At 38.3% G+C, this 17,809-nt stretch overlaps 1 protein-coding gene across 10 annotated transcripts in view; it reads left to right on the top strand.

The window, feature by feature from the left end:
* The window catches only part of ARHGAP15 (Rho GTPase activating protein 15), a 464,338-nt gene that overhangs the window by 241,458 nt on the left and 205,071 nt on the right, over positions 1–17,809 (top strand). For all 10 annotated transcript variants that reach the window (XM_039495675.1, XM_039495671.1, XM_039495670.1 and 7 more), the window contains exons 7-8: positions 14,124–14,222; positions 16,289–16,415. In XM_039495675.1, the coding sequence (XP_039351609.1) occupies positions 14,124–14,222; positions 16,289–16,415 (226 nt within the window). The remainder of the gene's footprint in view (positions 1–14,123; positions 14,223–16,288; positions 16,416–17,809) is intronic.

Genomic DNA, 17,809 nt, shown 5'->3' with positions numbered 1-17,809 from the left:
CAGTTCTTATTTCTTTAGCTTTATAGAGTGTACCTACGATCTGTCGCTGAAACATGCTTTATTCTCTACAATATCTGTGGTACCCTTCTGTTTCAACAAAGTCAGCATTGCTGCTATTGCTGCTCCTGCCTCATAATACTAAGGGCTGGTCCACACTAAGAAGCGTGGTCGAACTAGGGTACGCAAATTCAGCTACGTGAATAGCGTAGCTGAATTTGAAGTACCCTAGTTCGAACTACTCACCCGTCCAGACGCCACGGAATCGAAGTCCGCGGCTCCAAGGTCGACTCCACCACCGCCTTTTGCAGTGGTGGAGTACCGGAGTCGACCGCGGCGCTTCCGGAGTTCGAACTATCGCGTCCAGATTAGACGCGATAGTTCGAACTCCGAGAAGTCAAACTCACCGCGTCGACCCGGCTGGTAAGTGTAGACTAGCCCTAAATGTTTTATTTGCTAATCTTAAGTCTTGCCGCTGATGACAATAGGACTGCTCATGCCGTGAAAGTTATGAATGTGCTTCAGTGCCTTGCTGCATCAGGGCCAACACCAGGAAGATGAAAGAAGAACAAATAAGATGATGTATTGGCAGGGTCTACTTGGAAAGTTTTCCCTTTAATTCAAGGTTTCAGCTTATTAGCAATAGTGGGACATGATTTTGCAGAGCAAACAATTTGTAGCATTATTGTGAAGCTGATCAAAATGTTAATTTCATTGGTATTGTTTACAGTGCAAAATCGTTCACGTATCTCCAGTCTTGAGCACATCTCCAATCATCAGCATGATTAAAGGGAGAGAATCAGCTTTTCCAGCTCTTGTCCTATAAGCCAGTATCCCATATCAACAGGAAGTAACTTCTCTATTTAACTTGTCTGCCTCAAGAATCCGTTAACATACCTAATTATTTTAGTGGCAAGGAAACAAAAATTCAGGATTTAGGGCATGGGTGGGATTGTAATGTGGTGTAACATAAAACCTTAGCAAGTAAGCTCAAAAATTCCAGTTTTCTTAAGACTTTTTGTTTTGTTTGGCAGTTTTTAAGGTTTAAAATATATCTGTCTGACCTGATGTTGCTTTCTAGTTGTCAAGTGTCACTCACTACCCTATGATATCTGTAATAGTGTGATAGGAATGTTTTGTCTCTTAAGTGATTGCAGGAAATGCCACTCCAAAACCATGTGGAAACACTGCCTCATCCCAACTCTTCCTTTAGTAATGTAAAAGAATATTAAACTTCAAGATACATCGTATTTAGAAAAGAGGGAGACCCTGCCGAATCCAAGGAACCACTTCCTAATTCTACTCATAAATAGCAGGAAATTACTTATCAGTCAGTAATTCAACCACAAAAGTTATTGATTACCCAACCTCTGTCATCAGTGTTGATGGCCAAATATTTTGCAATCACTCTCTGTTTAAAACTAGGAGATGTGATTTTGTTTCTGGAAACCAGAGTTTTTCAAATTTTTTGCATGCTATATCACATTGTGGCATATCCCTGCAGATTGTCCAGTTACTGTGAATGGTGTGAGAGTCTGAAACTTGACTGACAGTGTTTTGTAAGAAAACTGTAGTATTTCAAAATTTCAGACACTAGTAGGGTTGCCAATTCTGGTTGGACATATTCCTGGAGGTTTCATCACATGACATAATCTTTAGTTAAAGGTTAATCTATGTGTGAGGACTTGCTCACTAATCTGAGTAAGGGTTTCACAATTTGGCCCATAAGTAGTAGCTTTTCACAGCCAAATATCACTTTAGTTATGTTCCTGCATTCTAATTTTTAGCTCCATCTGAAACCAAAAATTATTATAATTTCTCACTTGTCCCAGACAACAGTGTCACTGAGAATGAGTTGATAAATTTCAACCCACTGAAGTATCTTGGATTTCATTTTGGTTGGAAACTGTGGGAAAATTTCCATTAATCTCCATCCTATGATTGCACCTTATGCTAATCATAACCATATCACTGTGTGCTCCCCTTACCTGTCTGTGGTACCCACCAGTTATCTTTTCTCTTATATTCAAATAGTGAGCTCTTTGAGATAGGAACCATCTCTTCACTGTGTGTGTGTGTGTGTGTGTGTGTGTGTGCAGTGCCTAGCATAATGGGACCCCAGTGCTGAGTGGGCCTTCTTGGTGCTACCACAATACAAATGATAATAATTCGTTTCTGAGTCCATTCTTATCACCTTGATAGAAGTCACTAAAAGACAATCATGATGTCTTGTTTAATGGTGGTTTCCCATGTGTTCTTTCTTTAACTGGATGGCTAGAGTTTAAGAGAATAGTCTGCCTGGTTCATTAAAATTCTCCATTTTCAGACTTTCAACTTTAATCAATGTTTCCACTTGTCCCCTTGTATTGGGGGTGGTCAGGAAAGTAGTTCGAGTTCTGGTTAGAGTTAATACTTTCAGAGCCTGTATCATTCTTTTTCTATAACGTTTTGTGACAGGTTGGTCTGTTCTACATCTCTATTATTGTACATAAAGCAAATAACATCATGACATGTTTTAAGAAAGTTGTGAGGGTGATTTCTCAATATGTCCCTTATCCAACCTAAGGTGAGGTTAACTCACTCAATAAATCCTGGCTCACCAGGGAACTTGGTGGCCCCAGGGATGTGTCAGGAGTTTTAAAAGCTGCACTTTTAGGATGAAATTCACTGGAGGTATGGAGGCCTTGCACAAAACATCAAAGTAGTGATGCACTGACTGATACAGCACCATGAAAGGGATCTCTACAGATGGTCTCTCCGTTCTGGCTCTGAACAGGCTGAGGCATAGGGAGGGTAAGCCAAGGTCTGGACCACTGAATCTACATTTATTAGCTCCAGTAGCCCCAAACCCTGCTATAATTTGCAGGACAGTGGAAGATGTTGGGGAGGGGGGCCTGCAGTGCAGGTTTGTGGGTGGTTTATGGCTGGTAGGAGGTATTGAAGTTAATTTCTCACAACTCCCATAAGGATTGCTGAAATTTTGTAAAGGGTGAATTTCAGGATTAGTGCATTTATAATGAATTACATGTTGTTTTCTGCCTTTCCCTATAAGAGCTACCCTGAGACACCTATTTTCAAATGACAGAAACGTTGATTGTTTGATATTGTGAAATAATATTTTGGGCTATTAATTTATGGCATTGCTACACTACTACTTAGAATGCCATGTGTATGTATGGGCCAATGCTAGTCCACAGCTGTCAATGCAGTTCCACAGTCGAGAAAAAGTGGAATCCTATGATCCTCTAATTGTTTCCAATCTTGAAATCTAGGGATTGCAACATCACCAGTTCTGGGTTTTTGAGATGCAAAAGTCCATGCTGTGGATCCTTAGACTAGCAAATTTACATACCAAATGGCAGCTGGTGCTCTCTGAAAGAAACCCATGCTCCAGATTATTCAGTGATCCTGAATTTCTTATAAAGTAAAATTGATTCCAGATCCTCAGGATTGAATAATTGTTCCAGGATTGTGTCCCCTCATTAGTGTCTTTGGTCTTTATGAAGTACAGCATAGATTTCTGTGACCTTGCATACCTGCTAGATGCAGTATAAATATCATTACTTGAGTGAGTATTGTCTAACAAAATAGTTAATCTTCAAACTACACAGCTCATTTAGATCCTAACAATATAATTCCATTTTTAGTAAATATCAACAACATCATTTTAAATTTAAAATGTTAAATAACTAAATAAAAATATTTTGATGAATATATTTTGCAGTTAATGGAAAGAAAATACTACTTTACAGGAAATATTTTCCTAAATGAATGAATGAAGCAGCCTTAAGTCACACCATCTATAGTCAGCTGTAACTTTTCTTAGAATTTGTGTGCTGATGAGGATGGAAAGGCAAAGACGAAAGCACAGATTTTGTGTGCATGTTGCCCAGTTGCTCTGTGCAAGAAAAGGAAAGATAACCATCATACATTTCTGCCTGCTAAGCTTAAGAACTTGACACAGCTGGCGCAATACATGTTCCTATCATGGACCGGCTTTGATGTTTCGTGTCATTGTTAAATAGAGTCCCAAAAGCCAGCTAGCCTGGTTCTGTAGTGGCACAATGTTACACTATCATTCAGCAGACCTGGTTTGAGGGAAGAGACCTTTTGCCTCTCTTGCCCTCAGCACAATGAGAAAAGTTCCATAGCAGAGAATGGTGCTTGGGTCTCTAGTTTTAGAATGATTCTTGAATTTTTCTATTGCATTGTCTAATGACAAATGAATAAAGTAGTGTGAACAACTCTTTTGGAGGACTGACTACACATGCTCCATTTCCATTATGTGGAAGGAGTCTCGTTAGAGAAAAAGAAGAAAAACACTTCATGCAAAGGAGACAGCAAAAATAACAATGAGAAAAATATATATTCAGTACCACTATCTCATCCTTATGAACTACCTCTCTCAGCAGTGGGTACTTCTCCCCACAAGTAAGAAATACACATCTGCTATCAGTACTTTTCAGGTACACCTTTGTTCACTGCTAACAGAATTAGCGTCACTATTATAATTCAGCAGATTTCTGTTTTTCACTCAAACATGGATTAGCACTGACTTGGGCTGGAGGGCATTCAAGCTGCTGTTCCTCTTTTAGCTATATTTCTCTGTAAACATCTAATTGTTTCAAAAGCAATGTATAGTGTGCAAAAACCTGAATTCAATGCAAATAAGTCTGTGCAGCTCTAAAGTTAACAGGTGTTCTCATTAGTATAAGTAGACAAGGAACGATTCTTGAATGTTTTATAAACACTTATAATCATGGCCAAATAAGTTACTATAAGTATAAAGATACTTATAGCAATGTCTCTTTTTCGTGTTGTGTAATCTCAGCACTTATTAATAGGAGACGTGTGTGAGTAAATGAAATACCCACAGCAGTATCTGCTTTTGCCTTCAAGCAATGTAGTTGTAAAAATTCTCTGCTACTATAGAATAAATCTACAGTGTCAACAAAACAAAATCTACATGCATGTAGTATTTAAAACAAGCAAACAAACATGTACATCCTTTAGACCGATTGTACTGAAAACATAGCACACATCATCCTTTTGATGTTGTTTGGTACAGTGACTTATCATGTTGAGTTTCATTCGCATATATCATAACGTGTGATAACGTGCATATAAAATTGGACAGCAGGACTATTAATCACGATGTCTTGTCCTGCTGGTAAAGCTAAGAAAGATGGGGTTTCTCAAAGAAACCACTGCCAATAAGTGTGGTGTATGTGTAATATATAGATACAGATTGTGAAGGCAATAGCAGGAAAATATTGCCCCAAGGGAAAAAGTATCTTGTAGAAGGTTGTGTTATATTACCCTCTGTCTTAAATCTTTGAACAATATGCACAATTTTCTTTTCTCTTGTTTTCCCATTTAGTCAAATAGTATTGTTAAATTGTGTCTCGATTGTTATCTCTCTCTTGCTTCTCCTTCTTGAATAATTTGTTGTGTGTGTCTCTGTCTTCCTTCCTACTTCCCTTGCCTTTGTCTCCCTCTCCCCCATCTTATTTTCTTAATGCTTTCTGCTTTGAAACCATTATGCCTTGATGGCAGCCATCCCCAGCTCCCTTGCCTGAATGACTGACAGAAGTCTAATGTGCCCCACTCCCATTACATCATTTGTAGCTGGGGAAGCCAGAAGTGTTTCATCAGTTCCACTGTCAGGGGCAAGCACCAGCAATCCAGCTCAATGGTTAGAACCAGGCTGAGGAGGCCAGGAAGTGTAACAGGGGGCCAAGAGGTGCTCAATCCTAACAAGCACTAACTAGCTCTTTTTGGGAGTGCAACACTGGTGCTTGATGCTGGGTCTTAGTGGTGACGGGCAGGGTTGGCTGCTGTTGGCAAAAGAGCACATTCAATGTCATGACGTCAAACACGGTCTGTTTCTGTGTTCATTGTACATTTCCGTCTTCCCTGAGGGAAGAGAAGAAGAAGAAGGAGCGAGAGAGAGAGAGAGAGCGAGCGTATTATACTTGTCAGTGGGAAAACACAATTTCAATGGCCAAGACATGATCATGTCATTAAAAATAGTTTGACAATACTAACATCTAAGCTGGCCAGTAGTGTTTTGCTGACAAAAAGACTGGCCAGACACTGACTGAACAGGATTTCTGTAGTTAATCGTTTGTGCCCTATGGGAGTAAAATGTGGCATTGATTGGATAATAGTGCTCTCAGCTTGTAACTTTGGGCATTATTTATAATTCTCCATCAGTTATTTCTTCAACCAGAAGAGCAATAATATTTTTAATTGAAGTCTATCATGGAAAACTGTTGCTTGTGAGCTGAAAAAAAGATGATGAAGTACATATAACTTAAATTATAATGGTGAAAATTCAACTTTATTCAATTTGATATGCAATGGGCGGATTGTCTATCTCAAATTACAGTCTGGATTTACTAACCTTTAACATTCCTTTTATTTCAAACACAAATCCCATTCTCAGCTCCCAATCTGAGTAGCCAGGCTTGGCATTAAGGTGTTCTGCACAATCTAAAAGAGAGGAGTCCTCTATACCTACAGTTCTCTTCATGTTAGCCCTCTAAGACAGGCTATGAGAGCCTTCTCATCTCTGGCTATTCTTGTGACTCACACAGGGACAATAGCTGACTTATTCATGGAGCATAGGATTTACCAGCTCCAGCCCATTTCTTCTCTGCCTTTCTGCCTGTGCTCCTGCTGCTCAGGAGGTCTGTTTCCCCTTCAGGAGTTTCCCAAATACCATCCATCTGCCTTGGAATTGGAATCAGATCCATTCTACTGCCTCAGGGATCCTTTATAGACCAGGAAGAAGGGAAAGAATTTGTCCTGTAATGCAGATAGAGGACCCAATTATCTCCTCATTAACGCTGGTGTTATTCAGGAGTAACTGGTACAATTAACTGGTAAGAGGTAAGTGAAAGAGAAAAGAATTAGACCCCAAGACACATCTTCTTTTTTGAACAATCCAAACTTTGAGTATATATGATTTTATTATGCTGAACAAGTGTCTGTTCTAAGAACTCGCAGGGCAAAATTGTTTGGGGGTATCAAAGAGACATCTCAATTTCAATTAAGAAAGCATTCTTCCTTGTAAGTTTGAACCTCAGACCAGTAGAATTTTGTATCCACTTGAAAACCACTCTTTTTTGTAGCCCAAACATTTGTGTTTTTTTCCCCATTAAATAACAAATTACTTACTGGAGCAGTTTGTTTTGATCTGATGACGCTACTGACGTTTCCACCAAATGTACATGCAAATCAATCATACCCAAACACACTGAAAACATATCCCATAACTTTCTGGAATAAAATGGGCTCACAATTGTTACCATGGTGGAAGTTGTAAAAATGCAGGAGTTATTTGTTGCCTCTTTTATTTAGCAATGTTTGGATTTAGTAACAATTTTTTGAAGAGTCAAAAGAATCAGGGTAATTATAACATAAGGTTCAACATTGTTAGATATGTAGAACATTCGCTGTTGCTCAAAACAAATATTCCCAAAGAAAGCATAAAACATTTTTTTGACTTGCAAAGTTTTTGCAGTCTATCATTTAAATTACTTAAATAAAGGGAGCTTTACTACTCCCAAAAGCTGAGAATATAACACCCTCCATGCATATTAGCTTGATCTTTTTGACAGACCAGAAAAGTGTTTGTGTGTGCCAATTAAAACAAAAATGGATCCCCAGTGGCTTGTTCCTCACACAACTTCTGAAGACTGCCATCATTGTTTGCTGAGGTAACCTTGGATAAGGCGGCTATCCAAAGTAAACAAACTTTTTAAAACTTTCATGACAGATAGGGGTTACAAATGCATTTTAATAAGAGAGTTGCCAAAGCAACTTTTTTGCAATCAGCATATATTTACTTAACATCTAGCAACATTGGGAACACAAGACAAATACTTTCTCACAAAATGTTTTAACAAGAAACATTTTTTTGGAGAGCTGGTAGAAGACCTTTTTCTTCTAATTGATATTTCATCCTCATTTTTATATTAACTTTGCTTGACATGTCAGAAGGACTATTAGAGGTTAGTCAAGCCAGACTGTAATTTGAGATAGACAATCTGCCTGATAATGTAATTTCCGTGGTGGTCATAAACACCTTTGAGTCCACTAAAGTAATTTAACTATTAGCATAACCATGACAATGTTAGCTTGATAGGAAATATCATAGCATGGATATGTGATGCAAGGTGAATAAAATGCAGTAGAATACTGATTGTTTGTTTGCTTTTGTTCATTTTGTTCATTGTTGCATATTTACCTCATTATAGTGGAGCACAAGTAAGTATTTTATATATTCTTTTTACTGCTTACTCATTCAGCACAAACATGGCAAGAGACTGAATTATCAAAGAGAAAATAATTTAGATCAACTTCTAGCAATGAAATACACTTTTGACGTGTTTTAAAAAACTACAGATCTCTGTTTCTGTTTAATTCAGTTCAAACACAATTCATACCAGATTAATTAAACCACTAAGAAGTGCCAAATGTCTCCAAACTTTATTTTAATTAAATTCTACTTCTGCTTACTTTGGGTGTGGATAAACCCATGAATATCTACTGTATTCTGTACCAAAATTATGCTATACTCTAACGATAAATGTAAAGAAAAGGAGGAAAAAACTCTAATTTTTAAGCTTTTTTTTCTGGGTGAAATTCAGGCATTTGCAAGCCCAGACATGTGTCAATGGGGGAGGGGGAAGTACATTGCTGTATAATTACATGAGGAGAAAATCATAACCCCCAGATCTGTGCATGGAGGGAATCCTCGGCACAGGGATAGCCACTCCCCCACATGAAAAGGTGGGAGGTCAGCCACCTCCACAGCACCATTTCCTTCCTAAGCATGGTGACTGGCTGGGCTGGGGATGGAAAATATGGTGGTGCTATGTGGGGCAGAGGGACTCCATGCTTGACCCTCCAAAATGTCTGAGGAAAATAAACAGCATGGGGCTTTGTTATCTTTTCGGTGCCCCCTCTCCATAATAGGGATCAGGATGGCTAGCAATGACAGAAGGGCAGCCTTGGAAAATGGTACAATAGACACACATTTCCAGAGATCAAAGGTTGGGGAGCATGTGAATTGGATCAGAATTGTTTCAGAGACACAGGCTATCCCACCACCTATTTCACAGGGGAGTAAACCCTGTGCTATAGAGCAGTGTTTCCCAAACTTGGAATGCTGCTAGTGTAGGGAAAGCCCCTGGCGGGCCAGGCTGGTTTGTTTACCTGCCACGTCCACAGGTTCAGCCGATCGCAGCGCCCACTGGCCGCGGTTCGTTGCTCCAGGCCAATGGGAGCTGCTGGAAGCAGCGGCCAGTACGTCCCTCGGACCGCACTGCTTCCAGCAGCTCCCATTGGCCTGGAGCAACGAACCGCAGCCAGTAGGAGCTGCGATCGGCTGGACCTGCGGATCTGGCAGGTACACAAACCAGCCTGGCTTGCCAGGGGCTTTCCCTAGACAAGCGGTGTCCCAAGTTTGGGAATCACTGACCTATGGCAATGATCTCATATCTTGTGTATATTGTGAGTGGAAGGATGCTTTTGTGACTTAAGCACAGGCCTGGGTTCTAGACTTAAGTTTTATTCTTGGCTATGAATTTGGGGAAGTCACTTAACATTGCGGTGCCTCAATTTTACAATCTGTACATTGGGGTTAATATTACCTGTCTCTCAGGATTGCTGTCAGGCTTAATTCATTCATGTTTGTAAAGTGCTTTGAGATCCTCAGAATTGAAAGTGCTATATAAGGGCAAATTACCTTCCCTTGATGGGGGACAGCTTTGTGTTCTACTGAGAGCTCCAGAGAAATGGTAATAGCTACAGCAAGGCTTCATTGAATGTCCACATTCCCCATGGGCCCTGGTCATATCACCAACTATCACATTGATTTATGGGCTGCTCCTTCCAGCCTCTCCAGTTTCAGATGAGGGGTTGGTCCATCTTTTGCTGCCACTTCTTCCGACCATTCACCCCCACTGGACTTTTCACTTCACTGCTAGGTGCCTTGTATCAAGGTTTGCTCTACACTGTCTGAAATTAGACTATCACTAAAAACAGGCCTTAAATATGTAAGAGATGAACATGTGCACTTTGATATAAGTGCACTTATATGTTTTTGCCTTTTTGTTCTCGCATATGAATTTCTCTCCTTACCTCCCTGGAGTTTCCAAGGCTCTTATATATATTGTATGTCAATAGCATCTTTAAAATTGTTTCTACCTTATTGAATGTGGATAAAGCAAATGTAGGCAGTAAAGCAATCTGCGTATAGAAATGTGTATGCATATAGAAATACAGATATTTCAAAGAATATTTTGGCAGTCATGTAAAATGCCTTTGTTACTGTCTTGAACTAATACAATGGTTACCAAACTGAGGTTCAGGCACCAATGGCCTGTGGAAAGCTGGCTAATAATATCCCCTTTGATTCCACCTTCAAAATTGTACTAAAGGTAGTTAAGAATATTTTCCACGTAAGCAATTGATGCAGTTGCTGTAAGAATGTTACTCAATGACCAATGGAAGGGAAGGTGGTCTGTGGGATACTCTCTTCAGCTGTGATTCATGCTCTGAAAAGGTTTGGGAAGCCCTGAAGTGGTACATTCATGAACTTGTGCAAGTAATACAAGTCAGGTAAAATATTATTAGAAGGGGGTACCGCTGGAGTGTAGTGCATTCATTCTAGGGAGCACCTATGCATTGGTTAGTATCATTGTAATGGTAGTCATAATTAGCCTCCTCACATGGCTTTACAGGGCAGCACCTAATAGCAATCCCTAAGCGGCCCAGGACTAACATGTAGGAGTGTTCCATACCCTTGTTTTCCTACTGTGCTGGCATCATGAAGAGTATGTTAACTCTAGTCCTTATGTTGGGATGATCCTCACTTGGCTAGTTAAGCTGGCTGTATAGCCAGACTATGCTGTGGTGAAATGCAAAACACAAGAGGATCTTGTACTTTAAGTGATTTTCCCACGGTGACATAGCAAGTCAATTACAGAGCCAGAAAGAGAACCCAGGAGTCCTGAATCCTAGTCATCTGTTCTAACCACTGGATGACACTCACTCCCCAAATAACAGAGTGCTATACAAGTTATTTATTCCTTTTAGGTTTCTAGTACATATTGACAATATCAGCAATTTTTTAAAGGTACATCAACACATAGTTGCCAGAATACATGCCTTGAAAACATAATATGCAGAGAGAAGGGATTTCAGGAGATATTTAAATTAGTGGAGTAATAGGCAAAATGGAGTCTGGCATCTCTAGCTAGAGCTCTTCATACTGTTGCAGAGTTGTGTTTCATTTTTTCTGGTCCCTATGTTTATTTCAGCTATGCCTGATACAGAGATGGCATGTTAGCACGCCTTAATATTGAACCATTTACACTTGTTAGTTATACAGCATTTAGGGCAGTGATCATAAATTGTTCAATCACAAGGTTTAGTCAAAGCTAGCATTCTTTACTGATGTCTTGTCCCTAGGGTGTTGGAAATTCGATTGTTGAAAGTGCAAGTATGGTTTAGCAATCCTTTCCAAGAACCATTTATCAGAAATCGTAAGGAGGTAATATATAAAAGTGGGATAGGAAACCTACACATTAAATGGGATTTACCAGCCAAAGCCTTTGGAACTGCTTTCCTGTGAATGACTGGAATGGAGCAGAACAAAGTCAATTACTGACTGTAATTAAGAAGTGGATGCATTTAAACTGTAGAGAGCAGTAGCAGTCTTCTTGAAATTGCCTAGTTACTCTGAAGATTAGTATGAAGAAAGAGAGAAACGGACTTGAACTATATCTTAGAGTATATTTTGAATGAAATCTCTTCCTGCAATTCTGTGATCTATTTTACTGATTTATTCATAAATCACTGTTTATATATGATTATTACAATAACACATTCAGACACAGAAACTTTCAAACTGTGTTTTGCTTTTGTCTTGTTAGCAGTGAAGTATCTCTTTTGCATATCATACGGTACAATGTTTATGCAATGCTGAAATACTTGTATTTTAATAAAGCCTGACGTTACTGAATGGAAGACTGAACTATGTTGTGTCCCTCTTAAGCCTTCAAAATACAGTAAATCTAATAATGTATGTTGCTTTTACTTTGAAAATGTTATTTCTTTTTATAATTTTAATAATGATTTGTTTATACTGAAAGAGATGTATTAGATTGGATTGTCCTCTGTGTTTGGTCTAATTCATTTCTGCATGTGTATGTTAATAAATTGTGATGTTATGTAATACATTTATAACCCAAAAGCTTTCAGTGTAAACTAGGGAAAGAATCAGAGATCTGGTTACCTTAAGTTGGATTTTGAATTTGCACTGTTCCTAAAAAAAGGGAGGGGGATTTTATCTTTTTAGTTCACAAGCAGGATAACAACACTGGCTTTGGAAATCAAATATTTGAGATCTACAGGATAGTGATTATGCTAGGGGTTAATATAATCAGCTATGGGCTGATTGGCTCTTTTATGGAAGGGGCTCTGAATTCTCCCCAATTGTTCTGAAAGTCTGTCATCATCTTCCTGCTCACAATGGAATGGGCGTCAGGTCCACTTCCAGTGCCCAGGCATCCCAGTGTAGGCCTGCACAGATGCCCTGTGATTTGAAGCTAGGTCCTGGACCTTTTGCCCCACCTTCCCTACCTCTCTGACAGGATGACTTCATGGAGCTATGCTGCCTGGAGTCTCCTTAGCTGCTGTTGATTCTGAAACTACTTCTTAGAGGGGTTTCCTCAAATCAGAGAGAGTCACAGAACAGTTAATAAAGCCTTAGGCCGCATTGGCTTTTGCCACCTTTTCTGATGTCATGGCAGGGAAGAAGAGATGGGGAAATGATGTGTGCTGATATCAGTGGGACTCATGTGGCCATAAGGGTCTGTGCTTGTGGATATCACACCAGGATGAGGGTTTGACTAGCAATTAAGCACTCCAAGATGTGGTCAAATTAAAAGCATAGAAGCTTAGGTGGTAATGACACTTGGCCTTTGCACCTTGATGCCTTAAAATGAACTCCAGGTGTAGTGAGACTAGACAGTAACCCCACACCATATCATGTCTCTCTGTTCAAATGAACATCGAAGTCCAAATCTTGCCAACCTTACATTTGTCCTCATTACTTTCTTGGACAAAAATTTCAGTGAGATTCTTGCTTGCGAAAGACCTGAGTAAGAGCTTCAGGATATGGTCCCCAGTTATAAAGTTTGGACCACGTCTGAATGAATGGCCAAATTCATAGACCACTTGTACATCCCCTATATTCTGAATCTTTCATGCACAGTCCCTCTATGTGAAGACATGAGCATTCTCTGTTGCTCTTTCTCCAAATATGAATAATTCCCATAACACTTCAGAAAAAGTTCAGACTGAGAGAAAGAAAGTGTGCATATTTACACCAAATATCACCAGCTACATTAGACTGTGGAGCTGCATGTCAGGGGAATTAATATTCTTTTGGTAAATATTCCCAGTGTGGGGGTCAAAAATGTAAATTGACTTGTATTCAGATAAACTATTTTTCTTGGTAAATGGGCTCCTAATTACTTTGCTATAGATATATCGGGTTGTTTTTAAAAAAAAAAAAAGAAATAACACTAATGTTAATTTGACTGAAGTGCTCAGAAAGAGGCATACTGGGGTCTTAGGTAAATATATTTATAACCTTCAATATAGAGAAATCAAATGTAAAAAACAAATGCTAGCAGACTTGAAACAGAAACCTAAAATGATAGGAAATTCACAATTAATTCTAACACATGCTTGTGCATTTTTTTCAGGAGTGCCTTGACTTAGATTTGAACCGTCTGTCTTAACTCTGAATTCCCTGGCTTTTCTTAGCTTGTGTCACATTAACATTATTTTAGTATTCTTTGTATTTAATAGTTATATTACTGAGACAATAAGTCATTTGTTGTGACATAGATTAACAGTTTTCAGAGAGAGGTTCAAAACTGCTTGGTAATTCCCAGTTCTCTAAGAGATAATTACTGGCACAAAAAGGAAGCATTTCAGTGTGTGAGAGAGTATATATTACTAAAACAAAATAAAATAAAATAAAATGATCTATCTTGTGTGGTTTGCTTACCTGTCATTTCTTCCCCCCTTCCTCCAACCAGATCACAACGATATCAGGAAATGAGTTCCTCCTTCAGTCAGATATTGACTTCATCATATTGGATTGGTTCCACGCTATCAAAAATGCAATTGACAGATTGGTATGTATTTGTTTTGGCTGTTACCTTTATTAATTAAGATGTAGTAATTTAAACTTCATTTGCTCAGGCATCTATAGAGGTTTTAGACAGGCAGAAAGCTAGCTAACTAGAGAGACTTTCCTTTATTTGGAGGATATATAAATATGTATGTATGTATATCTCGTAAAAAAAAATCAGATAAACAAGGTTGTTGAACTAAAAAGTCATTTGATTCCTGTCTTAAAACAGAATGCTGCATTTATTTCTCTGGAATAACAAGGGCATTGGTTTACTGTGGGTTGTAAAAGCACACAAGCGCTTAATAACTAATGAATTTTTACATTTTCTGTTTATGCAGCCTACAGTATATAATCTTCAATAGAACTATTAATACATTTGAGCCTTTTATGCATTTTCATATTACTTATTCACAAGAATAGCACTAGCAAATAATATTCCTTTGTAACTGATTGCTGTTATTCTCCCAGGAAGGCTGGGGTTTTTCTTCTAGAAATAAGCAGGGCTGTATTTTCTGAAAACCATTTTTAATTACCCAACCCAATTCAGCCATAGTTTTTTTTCTTTTCTTTTTGCTATACTCAGTATAAATTCCAAATCCCCTTTTTCTATCTATGCCTGATCCAAGAACAGATTTATTTTTATAGGACATTGACCCCTCTTGATTACTGCAAAATGTAGTAAGAAAAGTTATCTCTATTTGCTGAATTTTCCAGGGGATTTTGCTGAAACTGAGTTGATAGCACCTGAAACTGGTATCTGTGAATGTGGTCTATGTGACACGTCCAAAAGGGTTAATTTGTATATGGCTACAGCTTCTTTAAAGAGCTATAAGCAATGCAATACCTGCAAGCTGTAATCAGCCAAGGGAAGTTTGATCTGAGGATGTATGTCTTCATACATTGTATTTCATTGGTCAAATGTACTGTTACTTGATATCCTACTGGAGAATTTTGGGTGGAGTTTCTGCGGAAGCACTTTCTTGCTTATGTTGTTCAATTACGCTCCCATGAATTCAGTTGCTCTTTTTTTGTTTGGTTTGGTTTTTTAACGTGCCTCTAAGGGTGAAATCCTGGCTTTAAGGGGCTGAACCTCTTCGGAGGGGAGTACAAAGAAACACATAAAGGTAGATGCTCAGCTGATGTAAATTATCATCATCAGTGGAGATATGACAGTTTATACCAGATGAGTGTCTGCCCTATGTTATCCATGCAGGACAGTGGCATGTGCATATTATCAAGTCAGTGTGGACTGGGAATTATACACAGATGCAGCAACTGCTGTAACTATCATCTTCTTAGTGTATGTGCAATGTACCTCAGGTGGCACATGGCCAGGATTCATCACCAAATTTGGTCTGCTGGTTAGATCATTAGCTTCCAGGCCGGGTACTGATGGGGAGGGCAACGTGAACGCTGATCTGTGCCCCCCACTATAACTATGAAAAGGTTTAACATGCGTTTCTCTTTAAAAATTCATCTGAGCTTGTGGGCACCAGAGTGATTTCATCTCCATTTTTCCTGGTCAAACCCAGCTACAATAGCACTGCCCCTCTTGTTGTAAGAGACCAGTCCTGTTCTGGTTGCCTTCCATGTGGATGAAGTAGGACAAGAGGGGATCATTGAGTCCTCTTTGTCTCTCCACTTCCAAAATGCATTCAAAGTGAATCCAATCCCACATTAGTGGTACTTGAAACTCAACAATTACTGTAATTTCCAAGATAGGAAGCCAGACTATTTTAAACAAACTTCCTCTTTGCAATAATTCAGAAACACCCTTTGGACACACATGCAGTGGGGAAATCATTTCAGTCACCAACGTAAAAAATTAGGCCTTTTGTTTTCCAATTTAGCATCTGAAATTTATTTGAGAAATTAAAACCAACTGTAAGGGTTATAAAACAGCAGTCTTATGGTAAACAGGTTTTGTATTACGCTTTCCTTAACTTAAATATTCATTATATCATCTGGTATAAGTGTCTATCCGTTTCTGATTCTATGAATGTTCTGTAATTTTGTACTTCATTGTTCCATATAATATTTTTTTTTTTTAAAAATCATTATTTCCAGCCAAAAGAACAGATTTGTACACCAAGAAATCTGGAGTTCAAACTTCAAAGATCCTCTAGCAGTGAATTACTGAGCAGCTTAAGTACTGAGTCCAAAGAACCAAAGTCTGAGCACAGAAAATCTCTAAGTAAGTTTTTAAAACTAAATAACTGTTTGTATAAGATAATTTGTATTATTTATAAAATGTAATGAAACTAGGAACTTAATATTAGGCCCTATTTTTGCCCTTGTTGGGTAAATAACTTACATCTAAGCAAAGGACAATTTTTATCTGCAAGTGTCTGAGTTGGGGGGGGACATTGTCTTCTAACCTAAATAAATTCCACAGGAAGCAAAGACAAGTATCCAAGGTGTTTATTTCAAACCTGCATCCTATCCTAACATTTTATTATAATGACTTTATTTCTATTTCAGGAAAATAACTAATTTTGATAGAATAATTTTATCTGATAGATGTTTGTGCTCTTGAGTTGTGTACAGGAAAAGGCAGATCTTTTGCTTCAGACAACCAGAAACATTACTATAATGTTATGAAAAAAACTAAATTCCAAAAGTCTGACGTTTTACTTTATTTGCCTAGGATGATAACAGAAAATACTCTGAAACCAGTAATGATTTATTCTACTCCAGATAATCTTTCTTTTTGAAATTGTGTTGAGATGTTGAAGATTTTGTGAGGACTAAAGGCAGAGAGCTTTTTCATGGCTTCCTAATGCCATACACACCATTAAAATTAGAATTGTTTCCCTTTTTTGATATGAGATGCACGTACTGATTCTAGGATAAACTCAGCTTCCATATGCCTTGAAATGCACACAAGTGGGAGAGCTCTGTGCAGGCAAAGGAATTTGCCTATGCACAACTCTTTGCAGGATTGGAGTATTAAATGCTAAAGTGATACAAGCCTTAGAAATACCACAGCTAGATAGATGGATGATTTATTCTCATTGATAAATGGGTGTCAATATAGGTAACAACAGTGAGAACTACATATGTAAATACAAAAGTAAATTCAGTTAACTCCCTCATTTTGAAACCTATAGCCTTATTTGGTTTCTGTAGCTTGTCTAGTTGAATAGATTTGTTGTTCTCTTTTTAATAGACTGTAAAGCAGTTTTGATTGTAGCATGTAAACAATGTTCTTATATATCTTTGTATTGTGTTATTACATTGTATTTTTGCTATACATTTTAAAAAAGGCTCAACAAGCAGTGACACAGTCTAAGGACCTGATTCTGTTTCAACTAAATTTAATGGCAAAGTGCCTTACAACTGTCTCACCGTTTGCTGACCTTTTTTGTTTTCATGGTATCATAATTCTTATATTTCACTCAACAATGATTTAGGAGACAGAACAGAAGAAACTGATCACCACCAATGACATAAACTTAGTCTACATTTCTTTTTTAGACCTTAGAGAGTTGTGAGTGGCCTCTTTCTTGTTAGAGGCTGTTTAAACACATTAAAAATTTGAAAGTATCTGGTGTGAAATCTCACCAAACTGAAGCTTATATTTAAACA

Source organism: Mauremys reevesii, linkage group 11 (assembly GCF_016161935.1).
Source record: "Mauremys reevesii isolate NIE-2019 linkage group 11, ASM1616193v1, whole genome shotgun sequence".
Classification (NCBI taxonomy): Eukaryota; Metazoa; Chordata; order Testudines; family Geoemydidae; genus Mauremys; species Mauremys reevesii.
The sequence above is the reverse complement of the archived record's forward strand: the minus strand, read 5'-3'. Positions and strand labels throughout refer to the sequence as shown.